The sequence below is a fragment of the Anas acuta genome, chromosome 2 (genome assembly GCF_963932015.1).
Source record: "Anas acuta chromosome 2, bAnaAcu1.1, whole genome shotgun sequence".
NCBI classification, from domain to species: domain Eukaryota; kingdom Metazoa; phylum Chordata; class Aves; order Anseriformes; family Anatidae; genus Anas; species Anas acuta.
The window spans coordinates 65845340-65865754 of NC_088980.1; the positions used below are offsets into that span (position 1 = coordinate 65845340).

Here is a 20415-nt window from a genome sequence, read left to right on the forward strand (position 1 = left end):
CTGCAAGTAAATTAGAAGCTATTGATTACCCTGAGGAGACAAATCTCCCATGGTGTTTAATCCTATTTGGATCCCAAGATTTACTTACTTTGTATCACATGGAAATGTGAACAGGATAAGTGCTGAACCTAAATGTATGATCAGACCTAACAATCTTAGGACAGACAAAAGCTTTTGTTATCTGCATTCTTCTGCTCTGATATATCATGACTTTCTCTGATATAATTACCTGCTGTAGAACTGAATTTTTGAAATTGTACTATTAATATAGCTTAAACTTCTGTGGTAACCACATAGACATTTCACACTACATAACTGTGACAACCATTAAATAGAAAGGAATGAGTATGTATGACGTCTCATTCCTAGAGGCAGGGAAAGCATTTGATCAAAGAGGCTTAACTCTGCCTGGCATGTGAAATAGTAAATTCAACACCATTCTCCTATTACAGTATTTCAGTACCCTAAAAATTATCATTAAAAACTAAGGCTAATAATTTTTAGAGGGGTCTCACAAGTCACAGAATCCATTCTGATATTCTGTCTAACCCCACGCAATAGATACATTCAGCTTTCTCAAAACCAAGAAACATGCTGAAGACTCAGAGTAAAATGTTATGTTAGTTTGTAATAAGCTAACATTTTTAAGAAGTGTAAATAATTTTAATAAGGAATTTTAAAGATTTATTGTATAAGCAGTCTTTCCTAACAAGTACAAGTTCAAGCTCTACCTAGTTTACTTAAAGAAACAAATCTTTACAAGAGTAGAAAGAAGACAACACAGACCAGCCTTTAAAGAATTGCTCTTCAGAAAGAAAAACTACTGATGAAATAAGCATTTTCAAATTTTTATTTCACCTTTTGCAAGAAATATCCAGTGTCCTGTGACAGCATGTGTATGAGACCAGCTTATACTCCTTTTGAATACTCCTTTCTCAGCAAATCCCAGAAATTTCAGTTTCAGAATTGGAAAACAGGTACACTAAAAAGCAGCTCTCTCTTATTTAACTGTGGCCCATAAGCAAACCTCTATTGTGGAAAGGGTAATTAGCAAGAAGCAAGAGAGGATATTTCTTTATTATAACTATCTTCAAGAAAGTAATAGCTTGTTGCATATTTGCCATACTTTCACTCTCACGCATGTAGGCACACTTCTCTTTCACGCATACACAACGCATGAAAAGGATTGATTTAAGCTACTCAGTTGTAACTCTATACATTCGGGCTAAACACCAACTCTAGAATAAGGAACAAGATGCATACGTTCAAGTATTTTCCAATTACATCCCCAGTGTTCACTGTAACTCTCCACAACATGCAGTATATATTTGCATAATTTTGAAACATTTTTCTACTATTCACCAGCTCTCAGCTTCTCTTAAAACCAGGGTATTTAAACTGGTGAATATTAGACTGCATTGCGCTATAAACGCATGCCTCTTCCAAGCAGGAAAGACAGTATCAAAAGAAAGTCAGAAACATTAGTAACATCACTAAGTTTTTAGTAAGTTTTAAGTTCTGATAAAAACCAGTAACAGAATGGCTCAGGATAATAAAATGAAAACAACTAACTCACCTTCCAGGAGGAATTCCTCTCTTTGTAAGATCTATTCGTACTTTCTCTCCCACATGTCTGTAAATCTCTACAATGGCTAGTATGGCAGCATCTCTCACCTGTGAATGCCAAATTTAAATTATTCATTTCCGGATTACAGAAACCTGAACAGCATTTTGCTGACAGCTCACTAATCTTCCAATTGGCCTGAACACCAACTCATTTCACAAAACAGTTGAAACAGTGAAAATGGAAAGGAAACACAACTGTTAGTTCAAGATGGTAAATGAAAAATCCTAGGAATAACAGCTCTAGAGGGAATTTCTGGGAATGACATGAAATAAGAATAAGAATATCAAGAATGTGCTGTATTTAGGACCCTATCACACTAGGCGACACTTCCAAAAGTTAGTCCCTGCACTCAGTCTTGACGCTTCATCTTGCCTTCATCTCTTTCTACAAACAGTGAAGCAATTCTGTAAAACTAGGTATCTGACTGCCCACAAGAGTGGGTCAAAGTGACCAACATTTCCTGTACTTCCTTCACAAGCAATTACCGTAAGCAATTAGGTGGTATCACATAAGCACAAGAATAGGAGTAAGACGAGATAGGGTAAGGGTTAAGAATAGCTAAAGCAAAGAGACAGCTTGCCTTTTACAAAAATATAAAGCATAGTCATCACAACAAAAAGTGCCAAAATGCATGTTAGTAAATGCCATTATTCTCTATAAAGAATTTCTGGAATTATTTTGGTATTTTTCTTTGTAACAGTCTGCAGTAAAACCACTACCACTCTATCAAGATATGAACTACATCTTCACTAATAATCAACAAACAAGACAAATTCTTAACTGATTTTCTCCAGAATAGAGCAATGCTATGGTACATAGAGGAGACAAGGATGTTGCTGCACCAAGAAAATAAGCATAAAGACCTCTTCGGTTTACTTGCCCATCTCCTACCACTGCTGCCTTCTTCCTTTCTGTATTCTTAGTATTCTTTCTCCAACTCAGCTTTAGAAAAATCAAGAGACTATTTCCATTCAACAGTTTTCTGAAGCTCAACATATGTAACCATTACAACTATATCTTGATTTTCACTTCAGATGTTTTTGCTTATTTAAGCAATTTTTTAACTACAGTCCTATAGAAAAAAATGATCTGTTGTATACAAGCAAGCCTATCAGCTTTTCTTAAATGCCTACATTTATTTTGCATTCAGTTCTCTCAAACTGCAGTTGCTGAAGCACCAGGAAGTAACGGAATGCTTACCTGGCTATTCAAGTCACCAAACGCTGCACACAGATGTGGTACTAACTTGCTGAGGCTTAATGATTGTGCCCCATAACTGAAAAAAAATAATAATAATAATAAAAAAAATTCTTTTTCTGGCAGAAAATCAGAAAATGAACTTTTAGCTTGTCATTGATAAAATACAAACATATTAATCAAGCTTTATCTCTCTCTTAATAGTCCTTCGTCTATTTTTAAATCAGACACAAATATTATACCTTTAGTCCTTCTTTATGAAAGCTTGCAGGTAAAGTTGTTCAACTTTTCCTATTTATTATTTTAATTGAATCAGACTTCCTAAAGTATTAGTTTCAGACAAATAGGAAATTCAGAAAAAGAATAGAATCCTTATGTCTCCATAGAAACAAAAAGCTTACATGTTTAAGGTTGCAATAAGACACAAACACACTCCTTCTCGGGATCGGTAATTCTTGTGTTTAAAACCAACAGCAAGGCGTTCCCAAATGTACTATAAAACAGAAATAATTGTGTTTCATTACCAGGAGCACAATATGATGTAATTCTACTGGTTTTCTATAACTACATTAATAACAGTTACAAAAAAAAAAAAAAAAAAAACAAACATAAGACAGGTCCACTGGAAAAGTAAAGGCACTTTGCAGATAAAATTAAGTTATAAAATGTACAGCATGAAACACAATACAGATTATTGTTATGCCAAAACAATTTCTAAAATGTTCATCACAAATCTAGCTATGTATTTTTATTGCATGAGAAATGGCTTTTAAAAAATGCAGAATTGGTACAGTTAATAAACACAAAGCAAATATTAACATTTTCAAACTACTGACCGAAGCAGAAGTTGCTATATTGTTTTGGCTTCATATTGTTTCCCTGCCAAAATTTCCTCTCATCCATTTTAGCTCCTGCTTATCCATACTCCTGCTGTCTACTTCTCTCCTACTTTTAATTTACTTCTTCATTTTTCAGTTATTTCTTGCCAATTCATTCTAGTTTCTTTGCTTCCATTTCCATTATGATTTCATTTCTCCTTTTGTGCTGGTGTTGCTTCCTGTAGTATGATTCTCTGGCTCGCTAAACCCTCGTTTACCTTCTTGCATCTTTGTTTTCCATTGCCTGCCTTTACCCTTTCACTGTACCATTTATCCTTTTACCTTTCCATTTCCTTGTCGTTCTCTAGCTGAATAGAGTGTAAAGAGTGTAAACACGAAACTTACGAGACTTGGGATTCTCAGTGGTGTCTCAGAGCAGATGCACAGACTCAAACTGCAACTCCCCCAGCTACACCGCTGCCATTACAGCCTCCGTCAGCTCTCGAGCAGAGCATCCAAGGGGCGCGTTGCTTAGCAATGGCTGCACACTGGCAATGGCACAGTTCGCAGCAGCGCAGGCACCACCCTCCTTCCTACCCCGGGAGTGCTGCAATTGCGATGTATAGCGACTACTTAAAATCTTTCAGATACAAATGATTGCAACTGTCTTTGGCTTGCCGAAAGAAAAAAAAATGCACATAAACAGCTACTGATCAACAAGGCAGGCAGCATTAGGAGCAGGGAACACTGCATCCTCTTTATTAAAGAGGGAGCACACTTCACAGCAGACGTAAGATTTTCCAGCTAGAGCCTACTTGATCACTTTGACTCATCTGTGATTTCTTGTTTGTCTTATACTACATTACATTCAGAGGAAACAAGCCTCAGATAAATAGAATATAGCTTGCTGAAATTACACAGCTTAACAATAAAGAACAGGATCTTATGGAAGAAAACATCCCTCCACTTCAGGACAAATGTGAAAAAAGGAAATAGCCACAGTAGGTGTACAAAAATACTGCCAGAGGGGCAACTGCAGAGTATGGAAATAAACAAAGCAGGCTGAAAAGAAATTTAATCTTTCACCAAATTAAGCCTGAATTCATCTAAACAGAGAAATTCAAATGGCTTCTCAGAAATTTCAGCACTCATGTCTCACTAGCAACAGTTGATGCCAACCTTCTTTTATCCTATTCATGCACTTATACCAGCTCTATTCATGTTTTGAAGGGTTCCTGCCCATGGACAGCTATGTCTGGCTCTTAAAACAAAAAACAACTAAACAACACAACAACAAGAAAAACCCAAACACATTTAAAACAAGAAAAAGGAACTGACAACAGGACAAATTAAGTACTATTCAAAAACACACTGGAACAGACCAGAGGAGATGATCAGGAAGAAACTTACAAGTCTTATCCCCAAAAAAAGATTCCACCCAGCTCTTCCAAAGGGATGTTTCTCTGCAGCAAAGGAAGCCTAAAACTCTGTATTTCAGTGCTGGAGGCACAGGAAAGACTTCTCTGTTTTGGTCCCTGCTGTGAGGATGATAGAGGCTTTTCATCCAATTTTTTCATGATACATAAGCTGTCTTGAGACAGACACCTGAAGCTGGGTTTCCCCCACCCTAGGGGAGTTACCAGAAAAACCATACCTTCTCTTTATGCATGCTGTTCCTTGGACCCCATGAATCTTGTATTTTTTCCAACACTGCAGGAAAGCTTCAAAGGGGATGAAAGCTTCTTTCTATCATAGAATCACTGAATCACAGAGTATTCTGAGTTGAGAGGGACCCTTAAGGATCACAGACTCGAGCTCCTGACTCCACACAGAACCATCCCAAAATCAAACCCTATGTCTGAGAGTGTTGTCCAAACACTTCAACTCTGACAGCCTCAGTGCCATGACCACTGCCCTGGGGAGCCTGTCCCAGTGCCCAACCACCCTCTGGGTGAAAAACCTTTCCCTAACCCCCAGCCTGACCATCCACTGCCCCAGCTCCATGCCATTCCCTCAGGTCCTGTCGCTGTCCCCAGAGAGCAGAGTTCAGTGCCTGCCCCTCCGCTCCCCTCATGAGGGAACTGCAGGCTGCCATGAGGCCTCCCCTCAGCCTCCTCTTCCTGAAGCTGAAGTGCAGCCTCACAACAAAGGCTCTCTTCAGAAACTGAAAAATGCACCACTAATCCAGAGCTCATTTGCAAGGAGGACCTATCGGCCTATCACAAAGAATCACCAGTTTCTTTATCAGTGATTGTTTTAAGAAAGGTGTCTCCAAGATGCTATTTATCTGAAGGCTGTTACTGTAGAGGTAGGTGTAGTTTCAGGTCTGTAAGCAAGGTACTTCAGAGCATCTTGGTACATGAACATGTCACTTGTGAGTGACTGGCACTTAGGCATGAAATAAATGACATATCTCTTGTCAATGAATACGATCAAAACTGCAACTCATCAACAGATAAAGGCTAGGCTTTATGGATGATGCGCTGATGCCTAAATCCCACTCGTATCTGTAAATTTCTATACTTGCTTAAAATGCAACCTGTTTTTACTAGCAGGCAAACAAAGCAACCACAAACAATTTTCTAACTGCAAATGAAGTTTGCAAAATCATATTCCTTGTGCTCAAACATTCAAATTTTATCTATGAATAAACAAAGACAGGAACTAGCAAGCAAAAGAACAAACAGACACTCCCTATTAACTTCTGCATTTAAACTCAGAAAGATTTTTTTTAAGAAATTAAGAACTCTAAGAACACTTCTTACTGACAACCAGGCTCCCCAGAGTTCCACGTAATATCGGTCCTCAAACAGTGAAGTCCTGTTAAACAATCTTATGAGTAGATATATCTATATTTAGCACTTGGAAGCCACCCAGTCCTAAGAACTGTGAAAAGGTTTGCTTAATTCAAACTTCAACATAAGAAATAAAGCAGAGGGGAATTTATCCCCATCTCAGTTTGTCAAAGGTTCACACATATGTTTGTCATACATTTAGAAAGCCAGATTTTCTGTGTTAAAATGCACTATCTCAACTGTTGGACTACTAAGTGTCAGGCACAAAGTACGTTTTAAAATAAATTCTGAGCAAAATAAACTTACTTATTCTCATTATGCTATCACAGATCCAGTAGGTTGTTTCAAGCATCCTTTAATTAACAAAGTCCTGCCACAAGACATGACGTGACAAAATTCAGGTATGATATTCAAAACCTGCAGAATTGTGCTGTGCCAGGTTTTTATCTTCAGCTGAACAATGCATCAGTGTTAATCCATTAAGAATACCTTTAACATATACACTATTAACAGTCACCATAACATTGTGACGTATTCAAAGTCAAGCTCATGCATAAGTAAAAAGCTCAATGGAGGCCTATATCTGAATCTCTATAAAGTGAAAGCATACCATGGGTGTAGCTGCCTCATCCATCAATTTCAATATGAGATTCTGTGCTTGCTCTCGAACTTGGTCTTTGGCATCTCCCAAGCGATCTATCAAAGGCAGGAGCACTACAGGAGAGAGAAAAAAAAAAAAAAAAAAAAAGATGAAACACTTACTCAGTAAAGATTTTGTAATACTGAAGGACAGTTCCTTAAACACATTTGAAATATACCTTATTAAAAAAAAAAAAGCTGACTGTAAGATGGTCAAAACATTTGCAACTCTGAAATGTATTTCTGAATATGTTACAAAAAAACAACAAATGCATTGAACTGAAATTAAAGAACACAGCATTTCCAACAGGCTTAAAAAAATAAAGCTTTCTGTCTTAAAAAACTGTATGAATGACTACCATTTAATCTTCAAAAACTATGCCAGCAGCTTCTGAATGTCTGGCTTTTCTGAAAAATAATGCTAAAACCTGGGGAGCAGTGGGGAGAAGTAAAGAATAGGATAGGACAAAGAACTACTTTCAAATCATTGGGATTTTGCCATTTAATTACAAAAATTTTAAATGTTTTAAATCTTCCTGTTCACTCACTGTATCTTGTGGAAACTTGTCCTTCCTTCAGTAAAAGTTACAATTTCAAAACAAGTGCCCTCAAATACTATTTAACTAAAATTATTCAAGAGTTGATGACTTCACATCCTAGAGATTAGAACTCACTAAAAATGAAAGGACTTGCCAAATCTTTGATTTGCTTATCCACAGAGAAAAGTTTTTAATTGCAGCTGATAAACAAATTAACGCTATATGATCTCTAGCAAAGCTATCTGAATGAATGCTGAGATCAGCATTGTGCAAGACATCTTGCTATACTGGTTCCCAGTTCTCTGTATGGCACCTACATGCACACTTTGTGAGATTCTTCCCCACAGTGCTTTCAGTACAACTTCTTGAAAACAAGCAGCAATGACACTGAGCACACTGCTTTTTGACAGGGATTACAACTAATGGGAAACTGATGGCGATGTCATCTCCCACTTATCTCCCATGGGACAGTGCTTTTACAGTCACTATCAGTACCTGAAACACCACTTGGAAAAATCAGTGTCACAGGCTAACCGTAACATTTACCTCTTAACAGCTCAGCCTTTTGTATGAGCTTTTGTTTCTGATCTGATTCACAGATTTCTAAGAGCTGAAAGTATCAGAAAGGTAATTCTAGCTGGAACTCTTACTCAACGCAGATCACGACACCCAGCCTGTAGTTCTCCTCCAAATTAGTATTCTAGTCAAGCAGGGGCCAAGTTTGTAATTACCATGCCATTTACTTCAAACTTTAAAAGTAGCCTAACATTCCTAACATTTACCAGGAATCTTTTGGGGACTCTCTCATATTCCACCACCAGCTAAAGAAGTTACAGCTAAAATCACCTTTTACTACTTATGGTGTTACATTTCTGAACACATGAGAGTAGTTGACAGTTACTTTTTGTTTGGTCCCTCTCTCAGCCTCTGACTGCTATTCAGCTCACAGAAGAAATAACTCTATCACCCTGCATTTTGAAAGGGAAACCTGAAAGAATTGTAATAGAACTTGATGATTATAATGACAATGATAACTAACCAGTAGTGGTGCCAGCAAAAGAAAGGGAAAAGAATATGTAATTCAGGAGGTCTCCTCAGTCCTCTGCTTCTACATAACAGTATTAAACCCCCCAGCTGTTTCTGTAGTGTGATAACTGCTGGACAAATACATTGCTGAACTCTGATTTTTTCCTCTTACTGTATCTGAACACTTTCTAATTGTTACAATCTAAACACTTAATTCAACTGGCTCTGGATATTCCACTGACATCTTTAGCTATCACTATCAAGCTTTTGCATTTTTCATCTATTTTTTCTTCCCTTTCTGCTCTGAATAAGTTATTACAGCTGTCTTCATTATACACTGTGAAAAGAAAGGGTGTCCCCCCGTGTCCTCCCCCTCCCCATTTTGTGAACACCAAAGAAACGTCCAGAACCTCAGAAGTCAATTTTGGGAGTACACAGCTCACCCCTCCTAAACTTCCAGTCACAAAACAAAAATAAACACTGAGAAGTTGTTCCAAGGGAGGGCAGCACAGTGAATGCCTGTCCTGCTGAACACCACTCTTTTGTGACTCATTAGCAGGCTGAGTCAGTTCATGGAGCTGTAGATACCAGGGCTTTGCTGTAATCACGAAGGCAAGCACAGAGAACAGCTACTAGAAAATGCTGAACAGAGATGAGATCACTGTGTTGCACTAAGCTATGACACAGCCTGTGGATTACTAAACATGCCAGCCTTTGTCACTCTGGGAGCTCTGACACAGGGACTACCTGTTGTGGCAGCTGCTCAAGGGCCTGCCTGTCTGCAGCCTTGACTTGTTTTCCCCCTAAATCGCAAGTTGTTTTAAGAGCAAATATATGGCAATAGACATATTAGACATAATTACATAAGACAAAGGAATACAACTGTTGAGTGCTGGCAACCATCAGCTGGTTATCAGCTTGGTAGTTCATCTTTTCTGTCAGAGTAAGCTCCAGTAGGAAATGATTTTAAGTTGGTTGCCTATCAATAAAATTCCAAAGTGATCAACTAGAAGGGGATTGCCACCAAACATATTTCAACTTGAACTCCTAATGTTTTCATCACTTGTTTTGCAAATGTCATGTTTATAGTAAGAACTACTTTGATTATGATTATTGCTTTTTCTGCATTGGTGATGAAAAATAGCCAGATAGTGTTAGCTAGCCTTTCTACAGGCAAATGGGAAAAACAACTCCCTACCCAAAAATTCCTAGACCATTTTTAAGATGCTTGGGTCCTCTTTAGCATCCTGTTTTGCTAATACCCCTCTCTTTTCCCCTACTCTAAGCATCCTTGCCTAGCTTGCATTCAGTGCCTCCTGGCCTCTTGCTCCACTCTAGTTCTGTCCAACCCAAGGCCACATAGCACAAGAAATTTTGAGTTCTTAGAAGAAGCCCTTAAAAGAAGTCCTAAGCTCAAAGCAGCCATTACAGCTTAGCTTCAGCAACTACAGTACAACACACTCTACATCAAGACAAGCCAACGCTACTACTAGAAAACAGCAGCTTTGCCCACTCACCACCCCAGACACCGTTTCCCTCTCTCAGCTCAGCCCAGCCCTTGTACCAGTATTTGTCTGTTTACAAGCAGACCTGAGGACATACTGGGGCCTTCCATCAATAAGACACGTATGTGTCCATCAAAGGCAGGAGCTAAGAGATATGTTGGAACTGAGTCCACAGGAACAAGCTAGGAGATTTTTTGTCACCTTAGGAAGTATATACTGGGTATTTGTGCACTAAGAGTTCATTAAAAGATTTTTTAACTTGGCCACCTTTAGGCAGGTTTCTATCCTTACCAAGAAAAGCGTAAGTCATAGTTGCAGTACAAGGGCACCCTGCACCAGAATTGGAGTTCCAGCTCTAGAAGATTAGTGCTATTACTTCCGAAAGAACAAGTGACCTGAAAACATATCACTAAGAACTTTTATATCACTTTTATCCCCCAACTTTATTCTAAATATAACGGAACAATTATTTTGGCTGGTAGTTCTCCTTTATGTTTTATACGCTTTCTCACCATCATTATCAAACTGATGTCCTTCTCTATGCTGCTGTGCAAGTGCTCCATTTGGTTGTTTCTGCCATCAGTCTGCAAGCTAAACAGTCTCAAATAGACGTTGGAGTTACACAAATGTGAGGATGAAGAAGTAGCATCATCTATAAAGGCACTATTCAAGGCAGTAGTATCCCAACTTATCCAGTGACGTATATTATCTGTCACATACAGTATGGATTCACATATCCCTACTGTTTTATATTAATCTTGCTGAGCTTACTTCTTCCATTGCCTGGTTTCTTTAATTTATTTCAAATGGATTTGGAAAACCCAGTAATGTTTTACAACTTTCTTTCTTTTATTAATTTCTGCTGATAATGCAGAATTATTCTTTGCAGAGCCACAAAGACCTGTACCCCATTCTATCTGCCCTCACACCACATTTTAGCATATTGTCAGTCTCCTATCACTATAAGCCATTCCACAGATTTTCCTGTTAATATGTCAGCATAGTTATACAAAGATATTATAATTTTCTTCTGTGAAGAAATCTTAAAGGTGTTAGTAAGCATGCTGTATAGCACACATTAATTGTACCTGGTCTACCTCCAACTGACCTGCTATCTACATCTGACCTGATATTTATTCTTTTTCCTTTCTAACTGCATACATAGTTAGGTTTGTATTACATCCCTAACAGAGCTTGTTACCCAATTAGTTTCTTCTCTGTTGTTTGTCTTCCTTTTCTTGGCTTGGTAAAAATAAATAAATCTTCATTTATACGAATTCACATAATTATTTTAGCACTACTAGTTTGACAATAATGCGAGATTTAGAGCCAAGAACAGCCTGGAGAGTCAGAGTAGAGCCTTGAGAGATTAAACAATTATTTCCTCTACAAGGACAGAAGATGAGAAACAAGTAAATCACAGAATTCAGCGCCTAGAGTGGCACCCTGTTTATTTTTAAAAATTCTGAGCAGCTTTACGGTATGATCCCCTGAAGCAAAGAACGCCACAGGTAGCACAAACAATTTTCGTTTGTTAAACTTTAACAAGAGTTCCTTCTTTTACAACACAAATATGGAGTTTTTCAGTGTGCATCATTGCTCACAACTCCCCCTTATTCCCTCTCTATTGACCACTGCTCTTTTTAAGTGCCCTTCTTGCATATACCTTCTCCTGTCTACCCCTTTCTGTGAACCACTTTCAGAGAGTCCCTGTCAACTCTACTGGAGTTGCAACCACAAAGGTTCCAGACAGCTCAACAGGATGTAAAGAGCTTTAAACATCATAGGGGTTGTGTTGTTGTTGCTTTTTTTTTTTTTTACAGCTTTAGAGAATCTGTCACCAAGACAAGAAAAGTCACAGCTTAGAATAGCTCTGACCATTACGTATGATCATTAACCATAAAGGGAACTAAAGGAAATTAAAGAATTTTCTGAGGTGTTGCAGGAATTTCATCTTTTTGTGAAATTCAGAAATATAAACACAATTCAAAACATCTATTCTGGAGAAAAAAATACAAATAACTGAGTCTCCTTTTGCAGCCTTTTCTAAAAACAAAACAAACAAACAAAAGCAACCATGCAAATAAACAAAAAAAGAAATATTCAATGTTTTGTTGAATATTTCCTACAGCACACATCCAACACAGTGTTTACTGAGAGACTTATGAGACTAAGCAATGACATACCTATACATTTACATCCCCAGACATTGTTTTAAACTATGATTAGCTCAGAAAGCTTCCTACATGTTCAGGTACCACTGCTGGAGGTGGATGGGCAATATACTACATACTACCTTTTGGTCTTAAGGAAAAGAAAGTTACTTTTCACTTACCGGTTCCTATATAGGATTTAAAACGTCCTGATAGTCTGTTGACAAAGGCACCTAAAACATCTAATCCCAGTAACGACACCTGTCAAAACAAAAGCATGAGATACACAGAACAGAAGACTAGAGATTTCTTTAGAATATACTTTAAAGAAATTACAGACTTCTGTATGCAAACAAGCTGGACCACTATATCTTAAACTCATATCTTAAACAAATAAAAAAATGAAAGTTCCAATTAGAGAGCTGATAATTTCTTAAAAGCTTTCATTAAGACAAAGTTATCAGCATATGTTTGGATCAATTACATTTACATATACTACATCAGTTCAGATTTTTTATTACTTCTCTTAAAACAGGAAGAAATTAAATGTTAGAAAATCAATGTTTTACTATTTGCAACTTGGAATTATTAAAATTTAAATGATGAATGAAGAGGACTAAGGAGCTGGAAGAAGCTCTTCATTCTCTTCATTTTTCTCTCTGGATTGTGTATGAGGACTGCAATTCCATTCCCCCTTTCTTTAAAAAATAACTGCCAGATATTGTTTATCACAGTATTAACTGAAAAATCAAAATCCCTTTTAAACAGGGACCAGCACCAGGACAGCCATATTGCTTTAGGCCTTACCTCCTCTACCAGGCACCTAAGCTGCTGAAAGAAAAATAAAACAGAAAGCCTTACAAAAAAAACAGGGGGGGGGGGGGGGGGGGGGGGGGAGAGAGAATGGATGAGGAGCAGTTCCCAGACTCAGAAAAAGCAAACAGCTTAACAGCTTAAAACAAAAAAAAAAAAATAAAGGCCAGATGTTATGTGCTTGTCTCAATCTGGTTAACCTAGATCATCCACTGAAGTGATTCTATCTTTTACCAAACTCCCAAGAGAACAACTCAGAGAAGCTAATGTTATCTTCCCTAGCAATTCAGACCACAGCATTTGTCTACCTGCTTCGTAAAATATAGAAGTGTTATTTCTTTTCACTTGGTCTTCTTCAAAATTCAAAAAACAAAATAAAGTACAAAATGCTACTGGAATTCTGAGCAATTCCCATATACCAACAGAAAGTAGATGAGACGACAATATGCATTTATCTAGAAACAAAAACGTAGTCAGAAATGATCAGTTAAATAATTCTGGTGAGGACACTTCTTCTCCCCCTTTATTATCCTGTATACTGTTCCAAGACTTCATTCTTAATTTCCTGTAACTGTTCATTATGAACACAAAAACCTATGTTGTTGAACCTCATGGTTAATGCAAGCTGCTGCCCATGAAGAGGCAAATGCCCAAGACCTCCTGAAACTTTGGCGTTTGTAATTTTCCCCACAAATACACAAACAGAATTACTCCTTCCTACTAGCTATTTATTTTCATAAAATTTGGAACCACATTTTCTTCAAGAACAATGTTCTCTTAAAATCCTCATCCGTAACAATTGTCCACACTAGAGGAGAGGCCAAAAATAATTCAACTGGGGATGAATATGAGGAAGAGTGGCCTACGTACACAGTACTGTATGATTCTTGATTCCACAGGAAACTAGACAACTAAGCCCTCCATAAAATATAGGATCTGAAGCAACCATAAAATTAAAAATATTTTAATGAATTTAATATTAGTAGATCTCCATTTAAACAGGAGATAGAAAATTAAGTACAATTTACTTGGAAATTTACTCATTTTTATTACATACTAACACAGAAGAGTATCCCTGGCTTAAATTACTATGTTGCTAACAAGTAACTGCAGCTGAAACATAGTAGAATGAGAAAGCAAAATACTGTAATTGATAACTTAACATATAAATCAGCTTTTATGGTAACATTAAGGCTTTCCATTAATGTTCTTTTCCTGATTCTAAAGCTACACAAGACTTGAAACAAAATCTCAGTATAAAACGTGATGCCTGAAATAAGAAATTGTTTTTGAATATACATAATGTTTTCCTATCACACAGAATCACAGAATTTCTAGGTTGGAAGAGACCTCAAGATCATCAAGTCCAACCTCTGACCTAACACTAACAGTCCCCACTAAACCATGTCCCTAAGCTCTACATCTAAACGTCTTTTGAAGACTTCCAGGGATGGTGACTCCACCACTTCCCTGGGCAGCCTGTTCCAGTGCCTAACAACCCTTTCGGTAAAGAAGTTCTTCCTAACATCCAACCTAAAACTCCCCTGGCACAACTTTAGCCCGTTCCCCCTAGGCACCAGGCACGTGGGAGAACAGACCAACCCCCACCTCACTACAGCCTCCTTTAAGGTATCTGTAGAGAGCAATAAGGTCGCCCCTGAGCCTCCTCTTCTCCAGGCTGAACAGACCCGGCTCCCTCAGCTGCTCATCATAAGACTTGTTCTCCAGACCCCTCACCAGCTTTGTTGCCCTTCTCTGGATTCACTCGAGCACCTCGATGTCCTTCTTGTAGCGAGGGGCCCAAAACTGAACACAGTACTCGAGGTGCGGCCTCACCAGAGCCGAGTACGGGGGACGATCGCCTCCCCAGCCCTGCTGGTCACACTGTTTCTGATACAAGCCAGGATGCCGTTGGCCTTCTTGGCCACCTGAGCACACTGCTGGCTCATATTCAGCCGACTATCCACCATCACTCCTAGGTCCTTCTCTGCCTGGCAGCTCTCCAACCACTCATCTCCCAGCCTGTAGCTCTGCTTGGGGTTATTGTGCCCCAGGTGCAGGACCCGGCACCTGGCCTTGTTGAACTTCATGCAGTTAACCTCAGCCCATCGGTGCAGCCTATCCAGATCCTCCTGCAGAGCCTTCCTACCCTCGAGCAGATCGACACATGCGCATAGCTTGGTGTCATCTGCAAACTTACTAAGGGTGCACTCAATGCCCTCGTCCAGATCATTGATGAAGATATTAAAGAGGACCGGCCCCAGCACCGAGCCCTGGGGAATGCCACTAGTGACTGGCCTCCAACTGGACTTGACTCCATTCACCATGACTCTTTGGGCCCAGCTATCCAGCCAGTTTCTAACCCAACGAAGCGTGCGTTAGTCCAAGTCAAGAGCAGCCAGTTTCTTGAGGAGAATGCTTTCATAGTTTGGAACTACTGGCTGAGTTTTGCTAATTAAACTGCTAAGGGTGGCGGTGTGGCTCTCTATATTAGAGAGTCTTTCGATGTTGTAGAACTCGAGGCTAGGAATGACAAGATCGAGTCCCTTTGGGTTAGGATCGGCAGGGACAACAAGGCTAGTGTCCTGGTCGGGGTCTGCTATAGACCGCCGAACCAGGATGAGGAGACGGATTAGGAGTTCTACAGGCAGCTGACAGAAGTTGCGAAATCGTCAGCGCTTGTACTCGTGGGGGACTTCAACTTCCCTGACATATCCTGGAAGCACAACACAGCCCAGAGGAAGCAGTCTAGGAGGTTTCTGGAGAAAGTGGAAGATAGCTTCCTGACGCAGCTGATTAGTGAACCTACCAGGGGTGGTGCCCTGCTAGACCTTCTCTTCACAAACAGAGAAGGACTGGTGGAGGATGTGATTGTCGGGAACAGTCTTGGGCAGAGTGACCACGAAATGGTGGAGTTCACTATTCTTGGCGGGGCCAGGAAGGGAACCAGTAAAACCACTGTATTGGACTTTCGGAGGGCTGACTTTGGGCTGCTCAGGACACTAGTTGGTGGAGTCCCATGGGAGGCGGTTCTGAAGGGCAGAGGGGTCCAGAAAGGCTGGGCGCTCTTTAAGAGGCAAATCCTAATGGCACAGGAGCCGTCTATTCCCATGCGCCCAAAGATGAGCCAGCGGGGAAGAAGACCAGCCTGGCTCAACAGAGAATTGTGGCTTGAGCTTAGGAGAAAAAAGAGGTGGGGGTTGGCCTGTTCTCCCATGTGCCTGGTGACAGGACGAGGGGGAATGGGCTAAAGTTACGCCAGGGGAGTTTTAGGTTAGATGTTAGGAAGAACTTCTTTACTGAAAGGGTTGTTAGGCACTGGAACGGGCTGCCCAGGGAGGTGGTGGAGTCACCATCCCTGGAAGTCTTCAAAAGACGTTTAGATGTAGAACTTAGGGATATGGTTTAGTGGGTACTGTTAGTGTTAGGTTAGAGGTTGGACTTGATGATCTTGAGGTCTCTTCCAACCTAGAGATTCTGTGTGAATAGCTCTGTGGTGTTTTTACCGTGCTAGGCAGCTAAACACCACAACCACTCTCTCAGTCCCCCTCCTTAGATGAAGGGGGCAAAAAGTAAAGTAAAGAACAACTCACAGGTTGAGATAAAACCTCAAATAAAGATTATGTGGAAGTGCAGAGGAAAGAAATTACTCTCTACTTCCCACAAATGAGCAATGCTTGACCACGTCCTTGAAGCAGGGCCTCAACGCATGTAGCCGGTTTTCGTGAGGAAGACCGATATTTTCACGAGAGCCCACCCCTCCCCTCTTCTTCCTTTTTCCACCTTTTATTGTGGAGCGTGACATCATATGGTATGGAATATCCCTTTGGTTGGTTTAGGTTAGCTGCCCTGGTGATATTTCTTTTCTCACTTCTTTTTGTCCACCCCCTAAGAGGGTTAAAGAGAGTCCTGATGCTGTGCCAGCACTGCTCAGCAGCAGACACAACACTGGTGTGATACCACTGCTGTTCTAGCTACAAGCGCAGAGCACAGCACTGTGTGGGCTGCTGCAGTTAACAAGTTAACATCCCAGCCAGACCCAGTACAAGCTGCAAACTTTCAAAAAGTAAAAACACTATTAAACTTGTGGCAAAAAGATTTTGACCTCTTAATTCAACCCTGCTGATAACAAGTCCACACTTGGTTACTTAACCCCTCATCTCTTTTCATTCGTTACCAAGTCTGCCAAATCAGCCCTTCTGTTCCTATTTCCTCCAGTTCCTCTCCTTATGTTTATTTGAGGCAGAAACTGTCATAGGATGTCATGTCTTCTCAGACATTGCACAGAGAAGAACCAAGAGCTCACAGATCTCTCCTCTTCTTTTTCAGGATGTTCAGATGGAGCACTTCATGTAGAAGAATTGAAATTTCACACTCAGTAGAGTGGGAACAAATATAGCGCGTCCAGGGCAAGTTATGTTAGTTACTGCTTCATCCATACCTGTCACCCCCAAGGAAATAATGCACTCTCTTGTAACTTTCTTTAAATATCCCCTGCTTGTAACTCCAGTTCATCTAGCTCAGCAGTTCTGACAAATAGGCCAATTGCCAGCCAATATCATCGCCCAATTAAACTGCCATGCCAACTGGGAGGGATTAATTACTTCAGGACTTTGAAGACCTTCAATAGGACATTAAAAAAAAAAGATGTTAAGTAGGAATTTCTAGGAATAAAAATTTCTCCTCAGCAGAAAAAAAAGGCACCCAACAAATCAATATAAATACCATAATTAAAAACAAAGCTTACTGAAATACTTGTCTCGAGAATACATACAAGCCTGTGACACTCATTATCTTCTGTCATCATTCAGGCCCCGAGCTTACCAACAAACTAAGACCTAGCAGTTAAACATCAGATGGGATACTTCACTTGGAAGGGAGCTATGAAGATCAAGTCTCACTGCATGTAACATCCATGCTTGTTTAAGATGAAATATGAATTTTAGATGCCAACCACAATTCTCCAGAATGTTCCTTATTTTCATTGGAAACATCAGATGCCAACCAACACCATCATAGACAGGGACACTGGAACTGATTGCAAACAAAACACCCAAGACCTTGTGCTGTTGCCATTAATACTGCATGTACAATATGCTTTGAAATGCAGGGTTTTTTTATGTATAAAGAGCCACCAATAGGTGACACACAGAAAAGGAGACTGTAAGAATATAGTAAGAATTATGATAATCATCATAATTTATAGAAATCTACTTATAGAATTATAATTGTCACATTATAATATAGTAAGAATTATAATTAGTAATTATAAGATTTTATAATAACCTCATATTTTGATTGAGGCTTGGGAAGGTTATCTGGCCTACAGTACATTCCTCTTTTGTTGTACAGTCCTAACAGCCAACATCACTGTTACCTTACATCAACAGCGAGCAGAATTACTTGCTTTATAAAGATAAAAAGAAACAACCACCACAACACCTTGAAATTTCCTTTTCAATTCCCAATTTCATCAATTTAGAAGTTCAGGAAACAACTTTTAAGTTATCCTACATGTTTTAAAAATAACTTGCCTAACTTTGACATTTATCAACTGCCAACAACTATCCTCAGATTAAGAATTTAAAACCAAGTAAATCATCTTTATCCAACCCACAATACTCCCTGTAACTAACCTGACCTTTAGGAACAAATTTGCTCAAAAAAAAAAAAAAAAAGCGAGATACATGCAAATACAGCTGAGCCTGATCATTTTCAGGCCTCAAACTTAGAAGTGCTATGTGCAAACACAGCCAAGTACACAGCATTGTCAAACCTAAGGAGTAAAAGTAAGTATTTCACAAACACACTGCCTTTGCAAGGTGTTCCTATGTTTTCCTCCAGAGATTACAGAAATAGGAAAAAAAAAAAAAAAAAGCATAACCTCCATGCACTAAGTCCAGAGGTCCTAAGGACAACTGTCTTAGGAGACAAGACAGCAACTCTGGACTCTGCGCAGCAGGAAGGGCGGCTCTTGCCCTGCTGCCAGACCTGAGCTCAGCAGTACAGATCAACACCGCCACCAGATGACGGGAGTGCAGACCAGCGACAGTTACATACAGCAGGAAAAAAAAATAAAATAAAGCGCTAAGACGAATGCGATCGCGCTTGGTAATAAAGCTACATTGTCTATCGTTATCGGCTGACCAACAGCAGAAAATTTGACAAATATTACTTCCCCACGTGTCCACGGTAAATACTGTTTTCTTGTATGTCAGCCAAAAGCGCACCAGGAAAAAAAGCCAAACATGAGTCATCATCGGGTACCTATAAAAATACCGTGTAACTTCTCGTCTACGGAAAAGCCACCTAAAAGCGATAGAAAAACTTTAAATTTACAACTGGAACCCGAGGAAGCAATTCAGTCATTAAACAGAGAGAAATACGAACACAGTGAAAAAGACTCTTTAGGGCCTGCAGGAAATCCTGGGAATCCCAGGAAACATTACACCAAGCGCAGAGAGCCCAGCACGGGAAGGGAATGGGAGGGGCAGCAAAAAAAGAATTACTAGCTATGTTATAGCCATGCTATGTCAGGCTAAGGAAACAGTTGGGGGGGTGTCCCCCAAGAGGGAATGTGCTGCAATGTTCAGGCAACGATAAAAGGAACAGAAAGCGAGAAGTGTTAGCCAAAGCCAGGCCAGATTCCCGAGTCTCCGGGGGAGGAAGGGCAGGAGGCCGGGCCAGACGCCGGCCTGTCCGTGTGGCCAAGGAGCGCCCCGGCCCCTCCCCGCCCCGCACCTTGAAGTTGCTGGAGTTGACCCACGCCGCCAGCTCGTCGATCACTTTGTCGAGCCGCTGCGGGTCCTGCTCCACGTCCGGGGACGCCGCGGGGTCGCGCAGGTACTCGAGCAGCTCCTGCCCGACCTGCAGCCTGCGGCCCACGTCCTTCTGCTGCACCTGCTGACAGAAATGATCCATCCCGGGCGGCTCCGGGCCGGCGGGACGGGACGGGACGGGACGGGACGGGACGGGGCTCCAGCTCCTCAGCGCCGCAGGGCCCGGCCCGACCTCCCCCGCGCCACGCCGCGGCGGGGCCGGCCCGCAGCTCGCATCCCCTCGGACCCCGGCAGCCTCGGCAGCCCCCGGTCCCCTCCGCGGGGGAGCTCCGTGCCAACGGCCGTCCCCCTCTCCCCGCGGGCCGGGCCGGGCCGGGCCGAACCGAGCCTCGCGGAGCCGCCCCCGCCGCCGTCCCGGGCAACTTGCGGCCCCGCCGCGGGCCGGCGCCGGACTGACGGGGCGGGGCCCGGCACGGGGCGGGGCCCGGCACTGGGCGGGGGCTCCTCATGGCCCCGCCCCTTCA

The 20415-nt window shown here is 40.8% G+C and overlaps 1 protein-coding gene across 43 annotated transcripts in view; it reads right to left on the minus strand.

Annotated features, from left to right (window-relative positions):
- CLASP2 (cytoplasmic linker associated protein 2) overlaps positions 1-20415 on the minus strand; it is a 138647-nt gene extending 118232 nt beyond the window's left edge. For 30 of the 43 annotated variants that reach the window (XM_068670576.1, XM_068670605.1, XM_068670604.1 and 27 more), the window contains exons 1-5: positions 19854-20415; positions 7048-7151; positions 3226-3317; positions 2828-2903; positions 1577-1674 (exon numbers count right to left, since the gene is read on the minus strand). In XM_068670576.1, the coding sequence (XP_068526677.1) occupies positions 1577-1674; positions 2828-2903; positions 3226-3317; positions 7048-7151; positions 19854-20400 (917 nt within the window). In that variant the 5' untranslated portion in view covers positions 20401-20415. Of the gene's footprint in view, positions 1-1576; positions 1675-2827; positions 2904-3225; positions 3318-4047; positions 4097-7047; positions 7152-12481; positions 12561-19853 lie in introns of those variants that run through there. The other 13 variants (XM_068670627.1, XM_068670616.1, XM_068670614.1 and 10 more) reach the window with 2 other exon arrangements.